The 27,512-nt window shown below is 34.5% G+C and overlaps 2 protein-coding genes across 2 annotated transcripts in view; both read left to right on the forward strand.

Moving 5' to 3' along the window:
- Positions 1-3,682: 3,682 nt before the first annotated feature.
- On the forward strand, positions 3,683-6,513 carry LOC128993965 (histone-arginine methyltransferase CARMER-like). Its single transcript, XM_054418110.1, has one exon. It carries the CDS (start codon positions 3,816-3,818, stop codon positions 5,625-5,627), a length of 1,812 nt encoding a protein of 603 aa, XP_054274085.1. The 5' UTR covers positions 3,683-3,815; the 3' UTR covers positions 5,628-6,513.
- A 2-nt stretch (positions 6,514-6,515) lies between these two features.
- The window catches only part of LOC128993964 (endoplasmic reticulum membrane-associated RNA degradation protein-like), a 30,889-nt gene continuing 9,892 nt past the window's right edge, over positions 6,516-27,512 (forward strand). Inside the window, exons 1-4 of the mRNA XM_054418109.1 lie at positions 6,516-6,680; positions 20,376-20,623; positions 21,303-21,392; positions 25,836-25,994. Coding sequence (XP_054274084.1) covers positions 6,536-6,680; positions 20,376-20,623; positions 21,303-21,392; positions 25,836-25,994 — 642 coding nt within the window. The 5' untranslated portion in view covers positions 6,516-6,535. The remainder of the gene's footprint in view (positions 6,681-20,375; positions 20,624-21,302; positions 21,393-25,835; positions 25,995-27,512) is intronic.

Genomic DNA, 27,512 nt, shown 5'->3' on the forward strand with positions numbered 1-27,512 from the left:
GGAACATATTGTAGGTTGTTAGCTGCTTTAGCCATTGACAATCTTTAAATAATGCTTCGCTCATTTATGCGTCTAAAGTGTAACGGCAGACCACCCTATAGTTTATAATTTTAAAGATCTCACAATTAAGTCAGAAAGACCATCATAACAAACCTTATATTTCTTGTTCATATTTCTGTATTTATGAACTCAGCAATTTTACATTAAATCGAGGCAACCGTAAATTTTGGTTGAAGGCGTTTGCCACAAAAGTTACAAAGGAAAACAGTGTGCTTAGAATTGACTAATTAAGCTAATTAAAATAAGTTTAAAAAATAAAAAGAGTAGTAAGTTCATAATAACCCATTTCTTTAGTTTATGGAATTTGGAAACATCAACCACTGAACTCATGGGTAGTAAGTAGCCTTGAATAGGACCATATGTTACAAAATCTTACTGTGATTCCTTTCCCCCCCGGTCTTAGACTTAGACGATAGACATGTCAAAATAACACGATAAGTTGGATTTAGTGAAAAGAAAATAGTTTATTACAAACTAAACATTCCTAACTCTTGTTTGACATATCGACTTACAAGCATTAATTAATTAACTATCAATAATTAATACAAGTGAATGAGAAACACCTTCACTATGCTAAACCGCTAAACGAGAACGAGACAGGCAGACAGAGTCCCGAGCACGTCGCGAGTGGTGAAGGGAGGGACTAGTTATCAGAATTAGGAGCGGTTCCATCCAATCTGTTCCACAGAGCGACACTTAACGCAAATGTAACAGTTGCAGCTCCAAATAAAAGGTAGGATTACTACTGCGGCGAGACGGTCGTGTTTCGTGTCACTTTACTTTGCTTACTTTTTCTCCGACTAACCGTCTGTTGCTGTTGGCGTACTTGCAATATATGAGCCATTCCTTCCACCATGGCCATGGATTTCTCGATTTTCAGTACTACTATATATTATGGTGGAAGGAAAAAACATGGGTGTGCTATTCCCATCATATTCTGACGTCACTCGGCTTGCAAACAAAAGATCACCTGGGGCCCATTTCATAATAAGCTACAAGTTACAAGTTACAACTTGTAACTTGTAATTTCCATTAGATTTGCATTGGGCGATCAGCTGATTTACTAATAATATTAGTTTGTACTTTATTATGAAATGGGCCCCTGATTGTAACTGTCAAATTAGTATGTATTTATTTTGATTTGATTGTTATTGTTTTTATAATAATAATAAAACACAATAAAAACGCAATAAAAAATAAGAATAAAAACAATAACAATCAAATCAAAATAAATACATACTAATTTGACAGTTACAATCAGGTGATATTTTATTATTATAAAAACAATAACAATCAAATCAAAATAAATACATACTAATTTGACAGTTACAATCAGGGGCCCATTTCATAATAAAGTACAAACTAATATTATTAGTAAATCAGCTGATCGCCCAATGCAAATCTAATGGAAATTACAAGTTACAAGTTGTAACTTGTAACTTGTAGTTTATTATGAAATGGGCCCCAGGTGATGCTTTTGCTTTAGCTATGGTAGTTGATTGAAACAGCTGACAAAATTCTGTTATTCCTTTTAAATATATGGTTAACATGGGAAAGTCCAGAGCAACTGGGGTGGAGCCTGAAAGGATTTTTGAGATAAGATGCATCTATATGTTAATCGGGAATGAGCTATCATCACACCAAATTCCGACCAAATATTTTTCGCGTTTACTTGTCACAAACAACCATCCATCCATCCTGCCTCAAATTCAATTTTATAATTTTTTTATTATAAAATTAAACTGTCATAGCATAACCAAACTAATTAGACTTGCTGATTAATGCAAAATCGAATGAAGGTTTACTTAATCGAAAAATAGTTCTGTTCATAAAATAAAACTATAAATGGCTCAAATTCAATTTTATAATGTTTTAATTATAAAATTAAAGTGTCAAAACCTAACCAAACCAACCAAACTTGCTGATAATGAAAAAAATCCAAGACAAAATAAACGGTATCAGCATTCTGACACATACTTAAATGGCTCAAATTCAATTTAATAATGTTTTAATTATAAAATTAAAGTGTCAAAACCTACCCAAACCAACCAAACTTGCTGGTAATGAAAAAATCCAAGACAAAAAAGTGCTACGGGTGAGATTCGAACCCGGCTCCTTCAGTGTATCAGTCCGGCACTCTATCCACTATGCCACCTAGGCCGATGGCATCAAACCGTATCGTTGCGGTAATGGTGTTCCCTCAGCCAATCAGAAGCCCCCAAATAACACTGTTGGCAAAACTAATCCTGGAATAAAAATTCAGCAACCTTACTAATGTGGTGTTTATAGAGGCATCTACAAATTGAGCGGAGTTATCACTCAGACACTCAGGACAAAAAAATTACTTCGACACTAAAGCGGCCCACACACTAGCGCGCATGTGCCTTGCGTGGCTCGTGACGAGGTGACTGCGAGCGGCTCGAGGCACATGCGCGCGCACCACCGTCTTTGACGATGCTAATAGTGGGCTATAACAGCAAATTCAACAGTTATATTGAAACCATTCTAACAAACTCCATTGTATCGTCACCATGTTATTTTTACTATTTGTTTTTCATTTTCTATTTTTTTTAACAAGGAAACTCTTTTAAGTTGCAAGCAAAGTCATAAAAGAATAAAATTTTCCTTCAAAAAAGATATCAGACGGGATTATACTTCAATTAATTGGGTGAGTTATTAGTTGTATGTACTGTATTATGTTTTTTTACAATACGCTTATGGGACTAAAAGAGTGAGAAATAAGGTATTAAAGATAAAGGGTGGTATTATTTAATATAAGGGTATAAGGGTTATAGAATGAGATTTAATTAGTTTAATAAGTTATAATTAATTGGTTCACATCGATATGAAGATCTCAAAGAGTTAATTTCAGTCTTCACAAAATTATCGTAACTGTCAGGAAACACTCCTTTGCATTTTGTTATCAATAGCTCCTTGATTTCTTTTCTCATTTATTTGTTTGAAAAGCTTAGACTTTTCACGTCCCAAGAACACGTTTGTGATCTATAAAGCTCAATAAACTCAGACCAAAACTTTCTTATGTCATTAAAGGACATAACCGCACAACAAAAAGTCCATAACCAAAAAACAAGGACAAATAAAATACAACACGTGGGACAGTTAATGTACACTGTGCCACGCAGGCGCAGACCTTGTAGTTCCCGATTTACAGTATATGCAGCTATGGTTTGTACTGCTAGTTCACGAACATGTGCCTCGGTTTCCCACAGACTGGCGCGCATCATAACAAGCTCGCGCACTTGTGATGATGCTCAAAGGTCCGGCGGCAGGCACCAGGCACCTCGCATGCGCGTCGCGAGCATGGGCGGGCACATTTACCCACACATTGTGACATTGAGGCGCATGCGCGTCGAGCTGTTCGCGTGTCACATGTGCGCGCACAAGCGCCCTGGCCCTAGTGTGTGGGCCTTTGCTCACCACCTTGCTGCTATCATTATTAATTTTATCTCCAGTATTTAATTGACACAACCACACGAAACGTCGTAGGTTCATGGATAAAAGTCTAGACATCCTCCAGTGTTCAGTGTTTTACTTTTTTTCACTTACAGTCTTTGTATTTACTGCTGGGTGAATTGGTACAAGTTGAACGGTACAGGTTAGGTCAGACTAAAGTTAGACTACTGTATGTTTATCTCAGTATTTTAAATCTTTCGCATAGTTTAGTGGGTTGTGTTTCTTTATTTAAAATTTCCGATTAGTTGGGAAATGATTCGCATTTTATCATTCAAACAATAATGGCGAAAGTGTTTAACTCAGTAGTCGTTTCACGTGTTGGAAATGATGGGGATTTATTGCCATTATTCGAATTCCCAGTGACAGTGATAGTGGAATACGACCCTCAAGGACTAAGTATTAAATTAAAAAGATACTTAAATAATGGCAGAAGTGACGATGTGTACGATTTTACTGTGGATAGATTGTCTGAATGTGCTCGGATAGGAACCAAGTCATATATATTCAATAATGAAAATGAGAGTTTGTGTCTCAGGTTTAGAGAAGCACTAGATTTAAACCGTTTTCATTCTCTTATTAGTGAAGCTAAAGTTAGGAAGAATTCTGTTTTTTCTGAAAGAACTGATGATTCTTCTGCCATCCAGTATTTCCAGTTTTATGGATATCTATCACAGCAGCAAAACATGTTACAAGACTACACCCGAACTAGCACATATCAGAAGGCAGTACTCGGTAACTCAGACGACTTTAGGGATAAGGTTGTCCTAGATGTCGGGGCAGGTTCAGGCATCCTGTCATTCTTTGCTATACAAGCAGGAGCCAAGAGAGTGTATGCTGTGGAGGCAAGTTCAATGGCTCTTCATGCAGAGACATTAGTATCGTCCAACAACTTAAAGGACAAAATTCATGTGATAGCAGGTAAAATTGAGGAAATTGAATTACCAGAAATGGTTGATATCATGATATCAGAACCAATGGGATACATGTTGTACAACGAAAGAATGTTAGAAACATACTTACATGCAAAGAAATGGCTTAAACCTAATGGTATAATGTTCCCTACCAGAGCAGAACTAAACGTATCTCCTTTTATGGACGACTCCTTGTTTCAGGAACAGACTAGCAAAGCTAACTTTTGGGTACAGACCAACTTCCATGGAGTAGATCTCAGTTCTGTGAGGGATGCCGCCATGAAGGAGTATTTCCGCCAGCCCATTGTTGACACTTTTGACATACGAATATGCTTGGCAAAGTCTCTCAAGCATAAGGTTGACTTTAGATACGCCCATGAATCCGACCTCCATAGAATAGAAATTCCTCTTGAATTCAACTTGTTTGAGACAGGCACAATTCATGGACTAGCTTTCTGGTTTGATGTCGCATTCGCTGGAAGTAGACAGGTCATCTGGTTGTCTACGGCTCCTACAAACTATTTGACCCACTGGTATCAAGTACGATGTCTTCTGGAGAACCCCATCTTTGCTAAGGCGGGTCAACTCCTTACAGGAAAAGTAATCCTCCAAGCTAACCAGAGGCAGAGTTACGATGTGACAATAGATGTCTGTGTTGATGGGAATGAACAGACTCGATCAGTAAACACTCTAGACTTAAAGAATCCGTGCTTTAGATATAATGGACAGCCTGTACCAACACCACCCGGCGTGGCTACAACCTCACCTTCAGAAGACTACTGGACACAGCTGGATGAACAAGGAGCTCGAGAAGCAGTCGATATGGTTAATGGTATATCAGTTAATGGCTTAGGCGAAGCTCAAATGGAAGCTACTCAGAACCATACCAGCCTCACAGGTCTGGGAGCTGTTTGTGTGCCTGTCAGTCAGCCTAACATCCATCCATTATCCATCAGCAGTACCAGACGGCAAAGGACAGGTTCAGGGTCTGGAACTGTCACTTCCACAGGTGCCTCCCAGCTCATCAGTGGCGGAATTTCTTCCACCCTCTCTACATCCCCTCAGACACATCAGCTGGTGCTTGACAACACTGCTCACTTCCCTGTCAACAATAGTCTCATGATCGGAGACTACGTCACCACCACTACTGGAGCGTTCAATGTGCAGGGCTATAGACAATAATCTTTTCTTTCGACATCTCCTCCTCAAATTATGATAGTTTGGTCAGTTTTACCTTAGTCTGGCTCAGTCATTGCTCCATAACTTTATACAAAGAAATAATCTGAGGGAAAACTCATAGCCTCAATGACAAATTACCAAAAAATCTTAATCATTTTTATCCATGTTCATAACAGTAGCCTACTTAAGTTAAGTTCTTTTAACGATTTTAACCCCTTAATTTTAAAACGATGGAACAGAAAATATTTCTAGGTACCGGTATTTTGAATTCTATTTTGTAAAGGTGTTCGAAACTTAAAACTAGGCCAAGGACTTAAAGGATAAGTAGCCCATCTGTAAATATTTACATGTTTGTAATATTTTTTTAATAGCCTACATTTTATTTATTTTTAAGTTTAGGCCTACATTGTTGATTTGTAAAACATTAAATAGCCTATGTAGCCTAAAGTTAGGTTAATGTTGGATAAAGCTCTAGGTTGGACTTAAATACAAATACGGTATTTTTAAAAGCATAACTTAATTTTGATGATGACACTGGCAGTAGGCCCTACTGTCAATCAACAAGTATTGCTGGGCTGCACTTTAGCTTACCATATTGAATGAATTGAATGAGTGTAGGACGTAAACTAAAGTGCAGCCTATTGCTGGGTAAAAAAATAAATAAGAGAACTTATAAAATAAAACCTTCACTTTTTAATATAAATAGTTCACAAGGCAGGTACGGTACCTAAACTTTTTACCGGAAAAGTCATCCTCCAAGCTAACCAGAGCACTCAATAGGGCTTATTTCCTTCAGTATTGTTGCAGACATTTTTTTCAGCTCTTATTTTACCTATGTAATTTGATGTTGGTCTTGTACAATGTGTTTCATGTCTGTAATGAATTGATTTCAGAACCACCAAAAACTGAAAATGGCTTTATTTACTTACCTCTCAGAGTATGTTCATCATATTTTGGTAGAACACAGTAAAACAAATAAAAGCACAAAAAGATTTCTATTAAAGGAGCTTGTATATGACTGGAAGGAAATCAGTAATGCTTTGGGATTAACAACCGGTAAGATATTGATAAATACTTATTCCTACTGGGTTCCCACACGTTTTGGAAACCCTGGAATTTTGAGTTTGTTCTGGAAAGCCTGGAAAGTTCCTTTAATTTAGCACACTGTCCTTATTTGATATTCGTCCTGGAATTTTTATTATATTTATTATTTTACCATGTTTTTGCTGCAAAACGCCTAATTATTGATTTCTAGTTAAGTCTTAACTACAATTGTGTAATTTATATAGACTTCAAGCTTCAGCGATTCAAAATATAAAACTTGTTTTTCAAGTCTGTTAAAAACATTATTCGGAACATTCTGAGTGGGGAGTAGGTATGGTTTTTATTCTAGTGGTAGTGGTCTATAGTTTTCCAAATTGTATCTGATATGTGCAGAAACCTTAGAGACAATGTGTGAGGGTGATTAATTTATTTTATTAGTATGATTTAAAATTACGATATTCTGAGTGGTCTAAGAAGTCAACACTGTGGTCAGAAAACAGATAAAAAATAGATTGTGGGTTCAATTATTTCTCGGTTATGTCAGGTTGTAACGCTTGTTAACCCTCTATCTGGCGCTGGTCGATTTTAGACCACTAAAACGTGAGTTCTCAGTGGCGCTGGTCGATTATAGACCAAGATGACATGGGTCGGGTTTTTCTATTATTAAAATATGAAAACAGTTTTAAAACGCAACAAATCTTATACCATTAGAAAGATGAGATTCTGAGGATTCATTTTCATGCATAAAACATTATTCAGTGAGTATTATGTAGTGAGAAACGGTAGTTTGAAAAACTAGAGAGTTCAAAATAGATTTTGGCGGTGGAAAGTTTTGGTCACCTGACTACAAAAACAGCTGTTTTTGGCGATTGTCAATTAAATTGTATACAATATTAGTACATATTCTGAAACTACAATAAATTCCCTACAATTCCCTGTGAATCTATAAGGTTGATTGTAAAAATTTTATTTGTTTTTAAAAATGTCATAAATATTATGTTTTTGTAAAAAAATCTTCAAAATTATACATTCCGACGTAAATTTCTCCGACATTTTAGAATTCAACTAAATATAACTATATATTTTCAGAAAGATCTTTTTATTACCTATTGTACAGTATCATTTCATTTTTTGTTGATGCATTCTATTATTTCCTACGTGACAAAAAGAAATTTGGTAGTTTTTCAAAAAAGAAAATACGTATGAAGAATTCATTTTTTTATAATTTTATTTTTATGAGTATTTAAAAAACATTGATATTTCTACGTAGGAAATCATATTTCACACAAACTTTACATTTAGATAAAATGTGTAAAAAATTATTTTGTGGTTTTCTTGTGGGTTGCTTTTGAAATTTCTAATTTGCATAATCCAAAAATTTGCAAACCTTTTGCTACTACGCCTAAACGCATTGCTAGGAAAAGAATATATTTATATTATTATATTCTAAATTCATCACTGAAATAGAAAATATATATATGTGTGTACTTATATTCACAAATAAATGTTCTGTGGCAAAATATATGATACCACTACAAAAGCGCCAAAATATACCCGCCACTGGTGAATAAAATGACCGCCAGATCTAGGGTTAAGTCGCGAGCGTGACTGTGTTTGAGCTTGGACAATTAGTCTCTATGCCAACAAATTTGAGGTAAAATCCTAGTCTTGTTTTTGTTTGAATATCCTGAGTGTCGTAGAAAAGACTTTGTTTTTGTCGTAGAATTTTTCTCTAATCAAACGTATGGGAACCTGGTAATACCTTGCAATTTAATGTTAGAAAAAATATTGGGAGTCATACCTAGGTCCACCGCGGTCAATCTCCCCCGCGCTAGTTTCCGCAAGGTCTGCGGCCGGCGGAGCATGAGACCAACAATCCCTCCCACTTGCCTCTGAGTCGCACAGTTTGGTTTGGCCGACCAAACCAAACGGTGCGGCGGACAACTGGAGACTACTTCACTCGTAACTACGCCTGCAAAATGTAGGATACTTTACCAAAGCACTGCTGTATTGCGGGCTGACTAATGAGACCGTTTTCTGTAAAGTAGTAATTGTACAAATTACCGTACACTTGCTTGGCTAGGAGAAAATAATTATTCAATTGTCATATCTATTCCACGATTATTAATGGTTTTGAAATCCATACACCACTTTACTCACTAATATTAATGGTACAGATTAAGCACATAACATTAGAATAATAATTCACTTTAAACACAAATGCAAATTGTTAACGACAACATTATTACATTTATTCATTAAAGACAAATCAATCAAATAACAATAAGCCGTTTAATTACTAACACAAAAGGTTTCGTATGATTAGATTATGCATACTGATAAACCACCTATGGTCATCTATGATAATATTTATTTGGGTTTTCTTTTCCGAGTCGGGTTAGCTCTTCTACTCGGCCGATTTTCATAATTTTGGCCTCAAACTAAAGGTATGGACGCACTACAGATTTGCAATCAAGAATCGGCATTCATTTTTATTGACGTATATTTCGAGTTATGCAAAACTCATAAACTAACTCGTTCATAAACTAACCTCATAGTTCTTAGAATATTTGTATATTCAACCAGCTGTTAGTTATAACAAATTATATTGCACTAAAACAAACTAAAGATTTTATAGACTGTTGAAAAAATAAATTAGAACATCTATTATTTTAATTTTACTTTGTACTAGCTGTTCTACGTACGGGAATCTTGTAGTAAGTTGAAACCTTATATTCAGAACAGGAGTTGGTCTGCATATTTAGTGTGCATTTTTCCAGATATGCTAGCAAAACTATTACTGTATAGGAATACATATAATCCTTCGCAAATACAATATCTGACAGTTTCAAAGCCAGAACGAATGCTTCGCAATTAAATGTCACCCGATCGTGTTAGTCCATATTTTATATCTAATGATAAAAGGAATTGCTTTATAGATCTATAGCCCTAAGGTAGACCTGTAATTGAAAGTTACTTTTCACACTGATTAAAAAAAGTTAAAAAAACTACCTCAACCAAAAACTACTGCACACTTTATTCGGGTTGAAATTTTCAATAACAAAGGTGCTCTTGTCTTTTCCAAGAAACACTGAGAAATAAGGACATTAATGCGCTACCAACAGACATACACACACAATAGCAGTTAGGGGATTTGCTACGCTTTAACCAAAGCAAATTACAAACAAAATAATTATTTGAAAGTTTTGATAGTGTCATCAAATATTATGATAATCGTTTTTAGGCCTAATCAAACTGTAAAATTTGTGTAAATCCGTTGGTAAATATATAAATAAGTAAATAAATACACAGTCCACAAAAAATTTATTCGCTAACAACGCCAAGCTTTAAAAATTCATGATGGTTTGCTAAAAAATCTTTCAATAATGTTTTATCATTTCATAGCATAAACTAACATTTTGGAGTCCAGACAGAAAACGCAAAAATTATACAGTAGGACATCAATTAAATTTAATAAGAAATAAGGTGCAGCACTAACGATAACTATAGTTGTAAATAGTGATGTGTTTCTACATAAAAATGATTCTTACTGCTACCACCGGTTCTAAGGAAAAGTAGCAGTACCATAAACCAACGTTTACATTTAAGAAAAGAACTATAGTAGTTGCAACCAATTCAAACTGTCCTTCTAATCAAACTGTTTTATATAGGTTTTAATCCGTTGGCAAATAAATAAATAAATAAATACACAGGCCACAAAACATGTAACATGTAACATTAACAACGTAAAGCTTTAAAACTCACTATGGTTTGCTAAAAAAAAACTTTCACTTGATGTGGTGCAGTACCGAAGTTATTAATCTCCCTTGGTTTTAAATGTCTTTTAAGTTTTCGAGAATCAAAGTTATTTCCCAATAATAGCATTAATTGTAAGCAACTTTCAATGTTAACATATTAATGACAGTTTGAAGAAACCACCTTTATCCAAACAAAGGTTTCTTATGTAAAATATTACGTAATCTCTCTCTAAACGATAATTGGTACATATATCTAGCAAACATTCGGAGGAAATGTGACAAAAAACGCACAAATCTGGGGTTTTGGACGTTTGTAGTTTTACTTCCTAAGTAGGAAAAGTACCGATATCGTTGTCGAAATGTAAGTAGTAAAAACCAAAAGTGACACATCGGAAAATTGAGTTTAGCTACATCTGTAAGTTAAACCTCTGTTACGATCACAGCAAAATCAGAAAGATCTTCCACGATCGCAGCAACATCCACGATCACCCAGTCACCCACTGCAGTTGTGATTTTTTACTTTGCACTTACCACAACTGTCCTTGAAGCGCCGTCAATGAATGGAAACCTTTTTTGTAAGGCACAACGTTTTTAATCTCACTTGGTTTGGATGTGCTAACAAAACTTGATCGGAAATGGTTGCGGTATTTGTAAACAACTTTTACTGTACACATATCAGTGACAGCTAGAAGTGAGAACTAATCCAAACAGCTGATCGTTATTTCATCAAATGTAATAGTAAACATTAGGAGAAAATTTGACAAAAATCGAACAAAATTGGGTTTTTGATAACACGTTATTTTGTGTTCAAAGAAGCGAGGCCAGGTTTTTATAGCCAAAGACACTCTCACCAATCCAGTAAATACAGACAAATGATTAGAACCTTGATCGGTAATCTAGTTTTCTAGGAGTAGGCCGCGTAAAATGACATTTTGGCGTTACAGACGCAACCACAGAATGGACAGACAAACAGATAAACAGACATACAGACAGAAATTGAGATAAGACTCGTTTCGGCTTTCTTAGCCTATGAAACGTAAAAATAACCAAAAACTGCATGATTCTAAGAAATGTACAGACAAAACTGTAATTTTATTTATATAGATATTTAAATTATCTCTCGTCCTCTAACCGAATAATTAAACGTATCAATTATTAAAGCATTACACATAGTATAGAAAGTCAACCCTACGTATGTCATTTCATTTTCATCCAAATGCTGAATTTGTGTCGAAAACGCTGATTGTTTACAGCTGTTACGTTAAGCAAATTGTATTATACCAAAACCTAGAGTAGAATGATAGCGTCGGCTGCTGGACTTTTTAAAATTTTAAACTTAATTAAAAAAAAACTGAAACCCTAAACTAAAATTGTGGCTTCGACATTCCCTAGTTCCCAAAATTGGCTTCTTTCAAATCTTTCTTTCAACGCAAAAATGATGAAAATCAGTCAAGTGGTTGATTCAGAACCGTGAAATAAAAAAACCTGTTACGTTTTAATATATAAGATAACGTACACATTTTTGTAATATTCCTGGAATTAGTTTGGGTTTTTATTACTCGATACTTAAATTATATAAATAGCCAAAGGCAAGACAACGTCTGCCGGCTTCAGCTAGTTTTTTATTTTAATAATCCTATCTCCTCTCTGGCATTATTTAATTCGAAAATGATTACATTGCATTATAAAGTGATTTCATACGTTGTAGGCCCACTTATTATGTCTTACAGTATACCCCTTCAATCACGGTAAAAAGATTAAATACACCTATAAAGAGTTATTAAATTGTGAGTGAAAATAGAATGATAAGTATTTTTTATTTAATTAGAAGAAGATTTACCTAAAAATGGGGCCCATTGGCTTCCTTATGGGGCAAGAATAAGTGACCCAATGTCCCCAGTGTCAATAAGCAAACTTTTTTAATTAAAAGAAAACTGCTTTTCGTGGTGGGCCCTCCATAATAGTAGGCTATTTTTAGGACGCATTCATCCCTTAGCCACCTTCCTAAGATAAATAAATTATTACATATGAGATTATGAATTTCAAAATGGAAAAAGAGTGTTTCTTCAGCGTGTAGATTCTTAATATAATAATAATACGACATATTATAATAACGAATAATATGACAGATTAAAGTGTTTTCCGTACGTAAATGTGAGTGAGTGTATGTATAATTGAAGTAACATAAATTATGGAAGCAGCCAGATTGGGTAAAATAAAATATGTAAAAACAACAATTCATTTAATTTAAATAACAACCCCTAATTATTCGGTCCACAATGGAATGACATGCCGGGCACGTTATCGGTACTCTTACTTGAGTACCATCTCCATTAATAGAGAATAACTGTTGAGAGACAAATGCCCTCAAACACCAAACACCTACTACAAAACACGGGGTGGCCACAGGGGGTGCAAAGCCTCGTGGGCTGCATAACACCGCAGAAGCGGAGCGGCGCGGCGGTTCGATGACCAGAGCGTCCAGTTTTGCGAGCAAGAGAACAAAGAGTTTGCGTTCCTTGAAACCCAAACAAAGACTGATGTGTTGGGGTGCGAACTTTCTCTCTGCGGCAGGGCAGGTAGCTGGTAGCTACAGCCGCGACAAGGGTCACTGCAGTTGTAGCTAAATAATATCATCGACGCATTGACGGTGGTGGATATATATTGTTAAAATAAAAATGAATTATAATAATTATCATAGTTCAATGTCCTAATTAAGAGCTCAATTTTTACGCAAAAACCTTATATCAGACAAATGTGCTTTATGGACAGATTTCACGTTTAAGTCCCTACCACGTGCAACACTTGGTTTTTTTAGCAAATTTCCCTATAGGAAATAGTTTCTTAGCAAACGTATTGACTGTTTACAATTAACATATGTTATTCTTCTCACTTTTAGTTTCTGCCAACAGTGGTTGGAATTTCATAACAGTGTTTGTTTCCCATGTTAATCTTATGGAGAAATACGAAACTTTAAAGGACCTCTGGGCCTCATTCTCTAATTATTTCCCTAAGCAGAAGGTTTCCTGCACAACTTCACGTTACGCTCTTTCCAATGATACCAAAAACATGCCAATCGGTTCAGTAGTTTCGGAGGAGTAATTGTCACAAAAAACCTGCTTGCGTATTAAATAAGTAATAGATAGATATACTGTTATAGTGTCCCTGTTGCTGTTTTCTTTTTAGTATATCAATTCATCCAGGCTCTCTCTCTTTTTTCTATTGTAATATTTGCGCCAACCCAAATTCAAATCTTTATAATTAATACGCTACATGAAACTTTGTCGGTTGAACTCCTCCGCCATTTCTTAACCGATTTTATCCATTGACGTCTCATTGGAAAGAGCGTGTCGAGTAGATCTGCAAACTGGCCTTACATTTATGAAAAAGTCCCTTAAGCTCTGCCCCAGTGGCTTTAAAGGTTCCCATGTTTTCCTTATGAAGAACATAATTGTTTACATTTTGATCAGCTGTATAATTTAATTGCTGATCTTTCAATTCAACGAAACGCATTGGGTTCATTTACTGATTTTGGCTGAATATAAATGAAATAAATGTACTACTTTAATTTACAATTTAAATCATCGAAAAAGCCTTGGGCAATTTGATATATTTTACCTCCTATATAATGAAGAACACCTACAGTATGAATATTCCCACAAAAAATGAACAAGGATGTTAGTCGAAGTGTTACTATTTTGTAGGAAACACGGACTTAACTTTATGATTATTGGCAGAGGAAAACACTCTAAGGCTGAATTAAACTGTTACGGCAAGGACATTAAATATATGTTTTATTAAAAGTCAAGAGATTTAAAATAATATGACTACATCCAAAAAACTTTAATAAAACTTTAATTGAAGGATTTGCATTATTCACATTTAAGGGAAACAAAAAACCATCTAAACAATATTAGGCCTTTCAATCCTGCATTTTTTCAGGTAAATTTATCCATTGAGTATACACGTATATAATTGAATATACGTGTACTCAATTATATAACATACGTTATAACAGTAACTAGCCAAATTATTGCCAATTGAAGCAAATACAATTGTGATAGAGAGGTTATGCAGAAAATCAGGCAGTTCTTAAGTAATGTAAACAAAATGTTATCGTTGTAAAAAAATTACAGAAATTTGTAAACGTACTGGCAACAATGGGTAGTACCATGCAGACTACATTATCATTGACGAAGATCAACATGGACAACCTAATGCGGCTATAAGTGGGAAATATTTGTAGAATACACAAAAAAACTAGATCAGCTTTTGAAAAATTATAACATATTTACAAGTAATGTTGATTATATGGTACTGTTAGGTACGTGATCTATGAGTTGAGTCTTTTAAACTCATCGGAAATTATGACTTTTATTAGGTTTTAAATAAGCTATTTGTTTTTAAACAACTACCGTACTTTACTCTTTCGCAATTGCTCGATTTCGAGCAACATGTACACTTGTAGTAAAATGTTTCATTTCAACCAAGTGTTTGTAGCAAACTGTTAAACTGTCAAACTTCCATTACTAACTATCCAAACTATCCATTATTTCGTAAATTGCCCTTTAAGGTCATAATTCATTTCTAAAGCGAACTTTCGATATACCTAATGTTAAAAATACCTTAGCTGTACTTATTTGTTTGTTATTCTTTCAATTTATTTCCTTATTAAAATAAGTGTGTTTTTTTGTATTAGGTACTGTATTCTGTGTTAAAACATGTAGCACATGAAATGGTTGATATCACCCATTTTTCAGGATTCTCTACGGAGAAAATTCGTTTGAGTAGGTTGGTGTATGTCTCAAATCAAAGAAATAAAATGACTCGACTTAAATTACTTAACATAGGTTATCAGTAAGGCATATAAGGTTTTCTTAAGTTCTCGATTCTGGAAACACTTTGTTGCAGCATGTTACCTCGAATTGAAGCAGATCGTTTAGCATTCATTAGAAGTCATCAGTTAAAACTGAGAGCATAAATACCGGCAATGTAAGTGAGCCTTGACGACGCAAATAGAGATATTTAAAATTAGTTTCTAATAAGTACAATACAATAATTGAAAATATGATGTCATTTTGAGAAATTTTACAAAACTACAACATAGCAGCGCATAAATAAAATATTATTAAAAGCAACAAAGATTAACAATCCATTGATTAAATGAATGGAAAAGGCGTTCCTGTCATCCCACAATACAGCGGAGTTTGCAAAAGGTATACTAGTTTTTGCAGGCGTTGTTTCGTATGGTACTCAGCCATACATATACAATAAGTGCCGGCTATGTATAACAAGCTTTATTTTTACAATGATTTCCTTGTAAAATCAAATAACTCAATTGTTAATATAAGTGTAGTAAGAAGATTCGTTCACTCATCTATTATTACAATTAATACAATAATAGCATTCCCCAAAAATTTAAGTTGCCTTTTTTAAAATAAAACTTATTATGATATCTTCTGGCCAAAAGTTTAATTATCGTTCTGATTTTAAAATATTTATTTAACATTGCAAAGTTTAAAGTAAATTATTCACCTACTGTAGGAGGGTTTCGAAAAGGGTAATTAACCTCAAAAAATACAAAAGGATTTTTTTATTCTAAGAAAATAAGCAGAAACCAGATTTATTTATCTTAGTAGCAAAAATGCTATACAAATATATAGCACGGGTTACTTTTGTATTAGTCTTACTCTTATCCCATTTAAATACTATAATAATGATAGTATCAATAAACAAATGCATATTAGTTATGTAAAGGAGACTTTGTCCTGACCGCACCAGCCTAACAGATGCGTTGGCCACTGGCAACAAGGTCTACCGGCAGCAAACACGACTACATCCCCTTCACCCGGTTCAGCTCGGACATTTCGCACCACCAATCGTAGGTCAGGTTGGTGGTCGTAGACCTTGTTGGCCGTGGACCTTGGCGCGTCCCCAAAATATTGACATCTAGGCTAAAAGCATATCTTCAGTTAATGCTGATATAGGTATCCTAAGACCAAGTTTTTAATTCAATGTATATTGTCAATTGTAAGGTAGAAATTAAAAGATCCTTATATTATATAGTTAATAATAAAGCTAAGACGAGTTAAGCCTAATGCACATGGGCAACTCTCAATATTTGTAACTAACTTTACTCATTTAAATAAAACTGTACAATCTTAAAGTTATGCTTGTCAAATTTTTAAACCCTGTATTAATAGAAAGAAGGCTATTGACCGTTGATTTTGCAGTAAAAAATAATCAGAATCTTTATTGTCAGTTAAAATTTTCACAAATGTAATAGACGAAGTCAAGTGGTTGTTTCTAACACACTGAGTTTACAATATAAGTACTGACTTAAAAACAAAATAGTAGGCCTAACAAGTTTAAAATTTTAGTGATAACAATGACAGTAAAATGCTGAATACAGAATCAAAACAGAAAGAACCAAGATGTTTAGAAAAGAACAGATAATGTCAGGGGTAGGCTAAAAATGTTTAAATTAAGGAAAGCATCAATTGCATTTAAAAATGGCTAGTCAATGAGTACAATTTTTACATAATGTGTAAAAGAGAAATAGTTTACAAAACAATTATTCCTAATAAAAAATAGTATATTTCATCACTAGGGCCTGAAGTGACTTTTCTACCTGAGTTCAAGTTTTACGATCGAGGCGAATCCAAGGTAAAAAAAATGAGCGAGGGTTGAAATGACACTTTTTGCCTGTGTGATGAACTAGGCTATCTTTTTTGTCACATCGCACCATTATTTGAACAAACATGTTACAGGCTAAATTAGTTTTCATTTAAAGATAACCTCTCAAAACTACTTCTAACCTGTTTTCAATATAATTTGCTAATGGAAACAAGCAGCTGTTCAGTAAGTTATTCAATTGTTTTGTCTATTACGATTGTGGTAATGTACATTATACTATCGATATGTCAAACTATTTACAGTAAGGCAACATTTAACTATAATCGATTAAACAATCCATAGATACTTTCGATACATGCAATTTTGTTTATAATCGATATTTACTACTAAGTTGACAAAAGCTGATTTTTACTCCCTAGAGGCTAAAACAATTTTCACTCCCTAGAGGCTAAAAATGCTTCTTTAGACCCACAACATGGATAAAAAAAAACGGCCTGTTTTGCTGCAGTGTGACAAAAAAATCATTCATCTTATAAAAAGTGTTTACAACCAGCCATGTGGTATAATCTCTCTTAAATAATCGTAACCCCAGTTTTCTAGAGTAGGCACAAAGAGTGTTAAAAAGCTGTAAACCAGTAGGCCTACACTGGTACAGTAGCGGTTGTTACTTGACTTTTACTTAACATGCAAAATGGTTCATCTATCTAAAAAATGCTTATTTCATGTATTGTGGTTGTGTATATGATAGACCTAGTTACATGAGTGTCAATGGTGTTTTTTTAACATTGAACAAACAACCAAATATTAACAAACCATCACAGTGAGCAGCTTGCAATGTTCTCAAGGGAGATTTGTAGCTATATAAGATTGTAACAGTTTCTTTTGCAATTTTAGAACATCAGCAATTTGACTGGCATTTCCCCACAATATCAGGACAGCTCAGAATTGATTGAAAAAAAAAAAATAGGCCGTCCTGATGTAAGTTTCAGGAACAGCTGCACAAGGTTCCTTAAAAGACAAATTACCCTTGACAGCCCACTGCATACTAACTGTCAACCAAGGTCCTTTTCAATTTTCATTCTCAAGACATTTATAACATTTTGAGTACCGGTACCAACCTGATTTTGAGTAATACCACTATTGTGGTCTCAAGGGTAAAACCGGGCCACATCACAAATATGGTGTGTTTTGGTTTTTGCCTCAATGTAAACAAGTATTGCAAGTTTGTTCTGGATAGGCTACCTCCAAATTGGTTTCTTTGTACCGCAACAAAAAATCAACGTTAGTGTTAACAAGATCTGGAAGTGGAATGTTCCTCTACAAAAAGCGTGTAAAAATGCTGATGGAGCAAAAATACACAAAATGAAATATTTCACAAGTACAAAACAAAACACAACTGCAACCTTTAATTAATTAGGTAGCACAAATGAACTGGAATCTATATACAGTTGGAAAAAGTTCTACCCACATATTATCATTGCAACTGGAGGATCCATGTTGCTCCTCAGCGTTAAAATAAATATAATATCAGAGAAATAATCAAATTTTTGATTGAGTAATACAGTATTTTTAGCTTAAGGCTAGGTGCACACGAGCGATTATTTTGAGGCGATTATTTCATCGGCCAATCTGTGCATCATGTATTAGAATGGAAGCACGCACACAGGCGATCGAAAATTGCCTCGATTTTAAATTCTGCAGATTCGTAGGCGAGGCGAGGCGATATTGTCAGCCGATAATCTGTAACGTACAGTTTGTTACCTGTCAGCGCACACAGTCAACTAAAAAATCGGCCAGTCACTTGTTCTCCAGGTTTTGAATAATACATTAATTAATTTCTATTGAATAAATGTGGTATAGTGTGGTTCAATAATAACTTATCTTAGAGTTACTGACTGTCTTTCCTCTGGTGGAACAGGTAGTCGCATCGTGGTACTTTTGTAAGTTATCCGTTTTCCAACTAATAGTAACAAAACTTTCAACAGACATTCTATAGTAATTAAAGAACTTTTACTGTCATCATGTAAACAAGTGTACAGTTTAAAAGTCTCTGACTTACTATCGGTTGAAACCAATATGTACGTCATCTTCTTTTTTTCTTTCATCTAATTAGAACAGCACAAACACAGGTTAATTAAACAATACCATTTTAGGATAGCTTAACACACTAAAAAACCTGTTTTTTGGCTAAAAAATCGCCACGTGTGCGCCTAGACATAAATCAAGGTCGATTTATTTTTGACCGATTTTTTAATTGGCCGATAAAAAAATCGAATGTGTATAGCTCAATTGAGAACGTAATAGCTCAAATTAAAGCCTATAATTTACTGATTATTTTGAGCCTAAAACATATAAAAAATTAACAATACTGGAGCTATTAATTTTTGGAAAAACCTTATGAAAAATAATTTTTATGTTGGTTGCTGCTCACCTTGCGTTTGCTTGAAACTCGTCCGATTTGAATAACTAATAGCTTAAATGAAGTCGGTATTTCACTGAAGGTTCTTAGACCTTAGGATTATATAGTTATAACTGGTGAAACTGAAGAATTTGAAAATGAATCAAATTATGTTTTTTGGCTGATTAATACATTAGGTAAATATATGCCGATGCTTGATGTAAAATCTTTGTGTGCATGCCTTCAAATTGAATTGAGAAGAGAAGAAATACATTGAGAGCAAATTTCATTTACGTATAAACCACATGGGATTATAGATAAATATATGCCGATGCTTGATGGCAAATCTGTGCAAGCATACCTTTAATTTGAGACCTCAATCATGAAAATCGGTAGGGTAGAAGAGCCAAACAAACTCAGAAAAGAGAAACCAAATACCTATAATAAATACACAGGGAGCAAATTTCGTTTAGATAAGCCGAGTGGGATTATAAATAAACTCCGATGCTTGATGGCAAATCTGTGTGTGCACACCTTCAATTTAAATCGGTCGGGTAGAAAAGCCAAACAAACTCGGAAAAGACAAACCAAATTTCTTTAAATACCGGTACCTATACAAGATGCTTGAATTAAAACTGAAAACATTAAAAAGTAATGAAAAAATTATCATAAAAAATGATGATTAGATGAAAATCTAAAAAAAGGTGTATATGCCTCCAGTTACAACCTTTGAATGAATCACTCCTGTGGATTTCATTTTGAATCCTTGGTTAACTAGTCCAGATTAGGTAGTCTAGTGTATTATTAGCTAATAATCTTGTGAGTTTTATTACAACCATTTCATTGGTTCATTTCTTTACTCGTATCCGTATATCTTGTCATGTTATTTTAAATTTGCATTAAATAATGTTGTAGATGATTTTAATATTCTGGAACAGTCAGCTGAGTGGTACAGGGAGAAAGTGCAGCTTGTGTGGGAGGTTGTACATGAGGCGGGTCTAGCTATGTTTGACATGGACGAGAGTGTATCTGTAGCACTAGACCAGCTATGTCACTGGGTAGACTGTCAAACAAATGTCTTGTGCAATTCGCATAAAGATGCTGAAGAACCACTGCTAGCCGTGCTGGTCCTGACTGCTGCTCTTGAGAGAGCACTAGGCAATGTAAGTTGGTGAATCAGTAGCTCAGTTGATACCATGGCATAAATGCTCGTTTAAGCTTGCTCACAGGAGTGTAAAATAGATTTATGTTGGGAATATTACAGTAGGGCATTTCCGGTTTACCTTATTCGGGGCCGGTATACCTTTTTGTTTTCATGTCCCTAGAGGATAAAAGAAAATCTGTTCAAATATGTATATATGAGTCAGTTAGCACGGTAATTAAAGCAAAAATAATCCGATTTTGATTAAATTTGTAACAAATCTGTAAACTATTTATATAATCTATATGTATAGAGGCAAGTATGAAATAAAGCTCATTATGAACTTTGCCTAGTCATTCTATAGAATGCCCGTTGGCAATACAGATGAAGTATAAAATGCACTGTTGAGGGGATTTTTTTGGACTTAAGTTTCCTTATTTGGCTTTAAGTAATCTAATCTAATAAACGAACCACACCCTTAGTTCTCCAGCTTCGTCTGACAGGACTTCTAGCGCGCTGGAGAACTAGCAACTAAAGCTGCTGGATCTCATTGCGAGAACTAGCTGCTGGAACCAGCTCCGTGTGACAGGGGCTTTAGTGAAGTTATGAAGTATAAGCTGTTTGTTATAAAATATCAAATAAACAATATGTTTTGTTGGTCAGTTTATTCGGTCTTTGTCAATTGGTTGTTCTTTTTGTAGGTTTATTTGTCAAAAAGTAGTCCAGTTCCATTTTTACTTCGAGATCTTCTCAAAACTCCAGAACTTACTGGGGTATTTGGTAAAGTGCCTGTAAGTAGACAGTTTTTAGTTGAGTTGCTAATGGAATATAATAATCATATTATTCACTCATATGAGCAATGATTGCTTGCATGCCTGCTCGCACAAAGGTCTCAAAAACGGCTTAGAAAATTTCCTTAACATGTTTTAAATAACTTATTCCTGGCCTTAAACGTGTTTGATGCAGTTAAAACTGCCAACAAAAATCTAATTACGTGGAAAAATTTAATTGAAAATCAACATTTTTTTACATTGGCCTTATGGGTTGCCAAATAACCATGTTGATTGAAAAAAATAACGAGGAAAAACTCGTAGTGATGGGCGGATCCAAGAAAATATCTATACTGGATCCGGATCTTGAAAAACTCACATTCAGATACACACTGTTAAAAGGGCGGGTTAAAAAATGTAATTAACAGAATGCCAATTTAAATCATACTGTTTAAAATTAAATAGGTAGTGTTTGAAGTTTAATATATCTTATATATATATATATATATAGAGTAATCTCCAGGTAGCCCATAATCCCTCATTTTTTGGGGACACTATAACTTTTCAAAATCATAAAATGAAACTTTGTGCTAAGTTTGCACGACCACCAAAAGGGCATCTGTGTATATTTGACTATAGTTCGATCTTGAGTATGCTATATCGTGGTTTGTGCTTGTAGCATCCAATTTATTTATGCTCTTGTTAATCTCTTCCTTAAATTCGTTCCAGGTCCACAGTACTAATAGCCGGGTATGTGAAGTTCTACAATTAAAATACCCTGTGTCTGTGTACAAGAAGACTATACTGTGTTCTAACTTAGAAAAATATTAGATGGGAGAGTCTTGACTTTTTATTCACCCTGTATGTACACAGATAATCTTCTTGTACATAGACACAGGGTATTTCACCTGTAGAATTTCACATACCCGGCTATCAGTACTGTGGACCTGGAACGAATTTAAGGAAGAGATAAGCAAGGGGTGATCCAGGCATAAATAAATTGGATGCTGCACGCAAAAACCACGATATAGCATACTCAAGATCGAAGGATAGTAAAATTAGATCAGTGGCTGACAGCTTATTAGCTTGGGAAAGCGTAAAAGCTTCAGACTCTTAGTATTGGTGAGAGAGCTGCCGCCTGGGCAGTTACTAACATAGTGAAAACTAAAGCAAAACTTGGTGGGGGAAAAGGGAAGACTAAACAAATTAAAAAACAAATAAGAAAGAAAAAACCTGTTGGGAAAAAATCCTAAATGTGCCTGCAAGAGGAAAAATACCCCCGCCGCAGCAAACCTGCCGACTAAGCGAATTTCCATTTGTCTGAATTGATTTTCAGTTAAATATATTTTAATAACATTAGGTTTAACGAGTACCTAGGTTTGCTGTTACAAGGAAACTAATAAAGTTTGTTTTTGAGTAAAATATTGATAGCTTAGTACAAAATAAATAAATTTGCAAAGTTTGATCAAAATATATCCATAAACAAGCGAACTACAACATTTGACAATATTCTCCATAAGAATAACATGGGAATTTTAAATTTACAATTTTTTTAATTTTCTCCGTTACTAATAATCGAACAAAAATACTTTTACATACTAAATGATTTGTTTTTTTAAGCTCTTTAAAAAGGTCTAAAGAGAAATCGGGAAATTTTGTGTTTTGAGGGTCAAAAGTGAGAAAAACCAATTTTTACCCCATAAAACCCCCCGTAAAGCCCCGTTCCCATGGTCCGATTGTGCTGGTTCGCGAACTCATTCAAGTTTATCCCGCTTTACACCTTTAAACCAAATTTCATCAAAATCGGACAAAAATTACTCAAGTTATCGCGTTCACGGACGTATATATATATATATATATACATATACGTATACATATATATATATATATACATATATAAAAATTTGAACGAATGGTGTTTTTGGCCTCTGGGGACATCAAAATGAAAAAGTAAATCGGTCCCAGGTCTAGGTCTTACCATGCCACCTACGGTAATAGCTACTTCCCTATAGGGAAATTCGCTAATAAAAGTAGTAAGTGGCTCTATTTGAGACCTTATACGGGATCTGGTAGTAAAAGTAAAAAACTTGTTGGTTTATGACATTTATAAACGGTCATAAATGTTTAATATACATTTGTTATAAAATTTTACATCAGGAGTTTCCGGTATACTATACTTTTTTTTAATACACCAGTTCGGTGATTCTAAACTTTCCTTGTTCCCTTGTATTTAAAAGGTTTTAACTCCAGCAAAAGATCATGCTCGCTCACAGCAACGTAGAGCCGACCGAGAGCAAACACTGGTGCTGGGAGTAAAACACCTTCTTTACTTATGACTGTCCCTGCGCCTTATTGATTGTCATCGCAAAAGCAGGAGTTGTGGGGAGCTTTTGCCGTTGTAGTGAAAAAGGCAGAAGTGTCTCTGACGGACGTAAAAGTATACAGGGGATGAGTATCTGTTCACCAACTGACTGTTAATACTGTACTTCACGATTGTGATTGGTATGGAGTGTCTGTGCATTGCTCTTACCCTCATTCCTTAGTGGTTAGGTTTCATATCAGTATCACCACGGTATTATCCTTTAAAATTAATTTGTGTAGTGGAAGCCCTGAAACGGTTAAACTATTCAAAAATTCAGTTGGTTTTGTATTTTTTTGTAAAATGCGATGTACGGTAAATAAATTCAAAGATTACAAACAATATGTTGTCAAGATTGTCTAGGAAGTACTTTAATTTATAACCAGAATTAGTAAAAACATGTTAAAATAAAAATATAAATTCCGGCTATATGCTCTGGAAGTAATAAGTCCTGCAGTCTTTGGTTAACCGCAAGAACAAGACACTAGACTGCAAGAGTTAGGTAGCTAATATGCCCAATAAGTAGGTTAACAATATAGACTCTTGATGATGACAAAAGAGCAGTTGGAAAGAAAAAATATAGACTAATGGCAGATTGCAGAAGAAAAAATCTGGACAAATAGATTAGAGGTATTCATGAGTTGTATTTTTTTTACACAAGATAAATACAGCAATAATTTTTTGTTGTCTCAAAACTTGTACATTGGTTTTTGCACGTGTGGTCCATATTTTATAGTTCTCTGGCTATCTAAAATGGTCTCCTTCCTGACCGACTTGCAATATTTCAGTATAATAAGTTTAAAATGCAGCATTCAAATTTGACTAACAGAAAATTTGAATCAGGAACTTATGTATATTTTTCTCTTAAGCAAGTGTGTACTAACATGGGTTGATAGTGTAGCATATGTTAGTAGTTTTTCATTACTCTGTATTGGAAAATAGCCCATTTCAATACAGCTGAGATCTTCGAAAATCATCAATTTCCATACACCAAAAACAAATAGTGATCAGCTGACTTTTCCTGACATAAACATTACTTTCGCTACACAAACAATACTTTGCCAAAAATCAACAAAGTTACAACTGAAGTTCCCGGTTAGCTCAAAAGGAGCTAGCACCATTGTGTTTAATTAAAAATACATAACAGAAAAATGATTTGTTTAAATAGAATTTTTATTAACAGAGTTTACAACTTGCATTAAAACACGTATGCGGCCGTTCCCGATCGGGTACGGTGCTCGGCGCCGCTATGGTGCATCCGTACTCAATCGGGAACGCTCGGCAATGCCTTTCGCATATCTTCGTTTTTGCTCTAGCGTCGGTCGAAGGCGGACCTATACCACGTTAGTATGTAGTGTGTGACTTGCTTTTTGTTGTGGTTTAGGTTGGTAGTAAATTTCCCCGTAAAATAACCATCTGGCAAGCTTAAAAATCATCTTGTTGTCCCGTCTTTCTCCCTCCAATTGGCAATACAATGGGACCGGTTACGTTCCAAGTAGTGCTGCTATCTGTGGGTGTTTTAGCGAACTACGTCGTCTCTCGTTGTAAATCAGGACATCACCACACGTTATTTGCTATTCATCAGACTGAAATTTGAAAGTCAATCACCCGGAAAAATCGGGTTTGTTCGATGATAAGGGCTGCGCCGCACTGGGGCTACGCTTGCCATTTGATGGGCCGCAGCGAACGTGTTAATGTCAAATTTTGACTAGATTAAATAGTTGTTAAAAAACACGAATAAATCTGACAGAACATAGAGTAGAGAACACTGAAATTTAACAACAAACCATTGTGATTTATTTGTTTGTTTTGGCAGTTTGTTTATGTTCAATCAGCTGAATTTTACACTGAAATTAATTGTACAGCCGTATTGTGTTTAGATTCAAAAAATGAATGGATTACGAAATATCAGATAACTTTTTAAGTTTGATGAAGTAGTTTTTTTCATCGTGATAAAAAGTATCGTTCAATACTTATCATGAAAGTCCCATTTCGGGACTAGTAGTGAAATATACTATTAACTTACACATTAACAATTAATAAGTTATTTAGCCTCTTGTATTGTTTTGTGAGCACTCAGGTGATAATATTTCATTTTTGTGCAGATAGTATTCACACAACTATTGTTGGGATGTCCAAGAGGTCTTAACCTACGCAACGTTGCTTGGCACGGGTTTGTCTCTGAAGGAGAACTTCATCCCCACCTTGTATCTGGACTGGTCATTCTCATTGCCTCCCTTGGGAAAATATTGCTAGATTATGAGGTGGGTATCACTTGCTTGGATAGTGTTTTTGTTCATAGTACCGGGAGACTGACCGACCTTTGCTCGGATTTAATGAAACATTAGTGTACATGTTGCTCAAAATCGAGCAATTGCAAAGAAGTAAAGTAGTTATTGAAAAACAAATAACTTAATTAAAAACAAATATAAATCATAATTTCCGATGAGTTTAAAAGACTCAACTAATAGATTACGTGCCTAACAGCTCCATATAATCAAAATTTCTCGTAAATATTTTATCATTTTTAAATGATCTGGTTTTTTAGTGTATTCTACAAATGTTTCCCACTTATAGCCGCATTAGGTTGTCCATGTTGATCTTAGTCAATGATAATGTAGTCCGCATGGTACCACCTATTGTCGCCAGTACGTTTACAAATTTCAGTAATTTTTTATAGCCATAACATTTTGTTTACATTACTTGAAACTACCTGATTCTCTGCATAACCTCTCTGACACAACTTTATTTGCTTCAATTTGAATTAATTTGGCTAGTCATTGTTATAACGTAAATTATATTTACCTGAAAAAATGCAGAATTGAAAGGCCTAATGTTGTTCAGATGGTTTGTTGTTTCCCTTAAATGTGAATAATGTGAATCCTTCAATTAAAGTTTTATTAAGGTTTCTTGGATGTAGTCATATTCTTTTTAAAATCACTTGACCTTTATGAAATATATATTTAACACCCTTGCCTTAACAGTTTAAATCAGCCTTAGAGGGGTTTCCTTTGCCAATTATCATAATGTTAAGTTCATGTGGTTTTTTTTTAATACAATCCAAACTAAAAGTACTAGAAATTTACTGTTTCGTCACAAAACAAGCTCATATTTTGGCAGCCTTGCTTACTTTATTTCATTTATATAACATTATGATTATGATGACATTATTTATCATAACTATATTAGTTAATTAAGTAGGTAGAGGAAGCAAGACCGCCAAGCTTGCTACTTTTAGTTTGGGTTGTGTTAAAAAAAACCTGCATGTGCCTTGTCTTGTATATTAGTGAGCTTAATAAAGAAAGTTGATTTTAACAGACCTCATTCAGATGGAGATACTCATTTAACAAACCTCAACAAAGTACTATGTTTCTATGGGTTTATGTTGAAACCACTTACTCCTGATCTTTAAATTCTTGATTGTATTAAAAATGTTTCACATGTAGAATCAATGGGACAGTATCAGAGCCAGGGCCAAGATTAGAGGGTGTCTCGAAGGATTTGAAGCTATTGGTTTACTGTAGCTTAATTTTGACCCCACAAACTCAATGATTTTATGCCGATAATAATTTGAAACTATTGGGTATACTTCCGCAGAGAACCAAAGTTCTAAGATTCTACGATATATTATCGGATAAATAACGATATATATCGAAACTTGTTTGGTTCGATATATCAATTATATAAGTTTTTTTTATTGTAACCACCAATAACATTTTTATTGATAATTTAATAAATAATTCTGTGTATAGTCAATAATAAAACTATAAATACAAAAAGAT

This window comes from Macrosteles quadrilineatus, unplaced genomic scaffold (assembly GCF_028750875.1).
Source record: "Macrosteles quadrilineatus isolate MER2022 unplaced genomic scaffold, UCM_ALF_1.0 Scaffold_5__1_contigs__length_97177068, whole genome shotgun sequence".
Lineage (NCBI taxonomy): Eukaryota > Metazoa > Arthropoda > Insecta > Hemiptera > Cicadellidae > Macrosteles > Macrosteles quadrilineatus.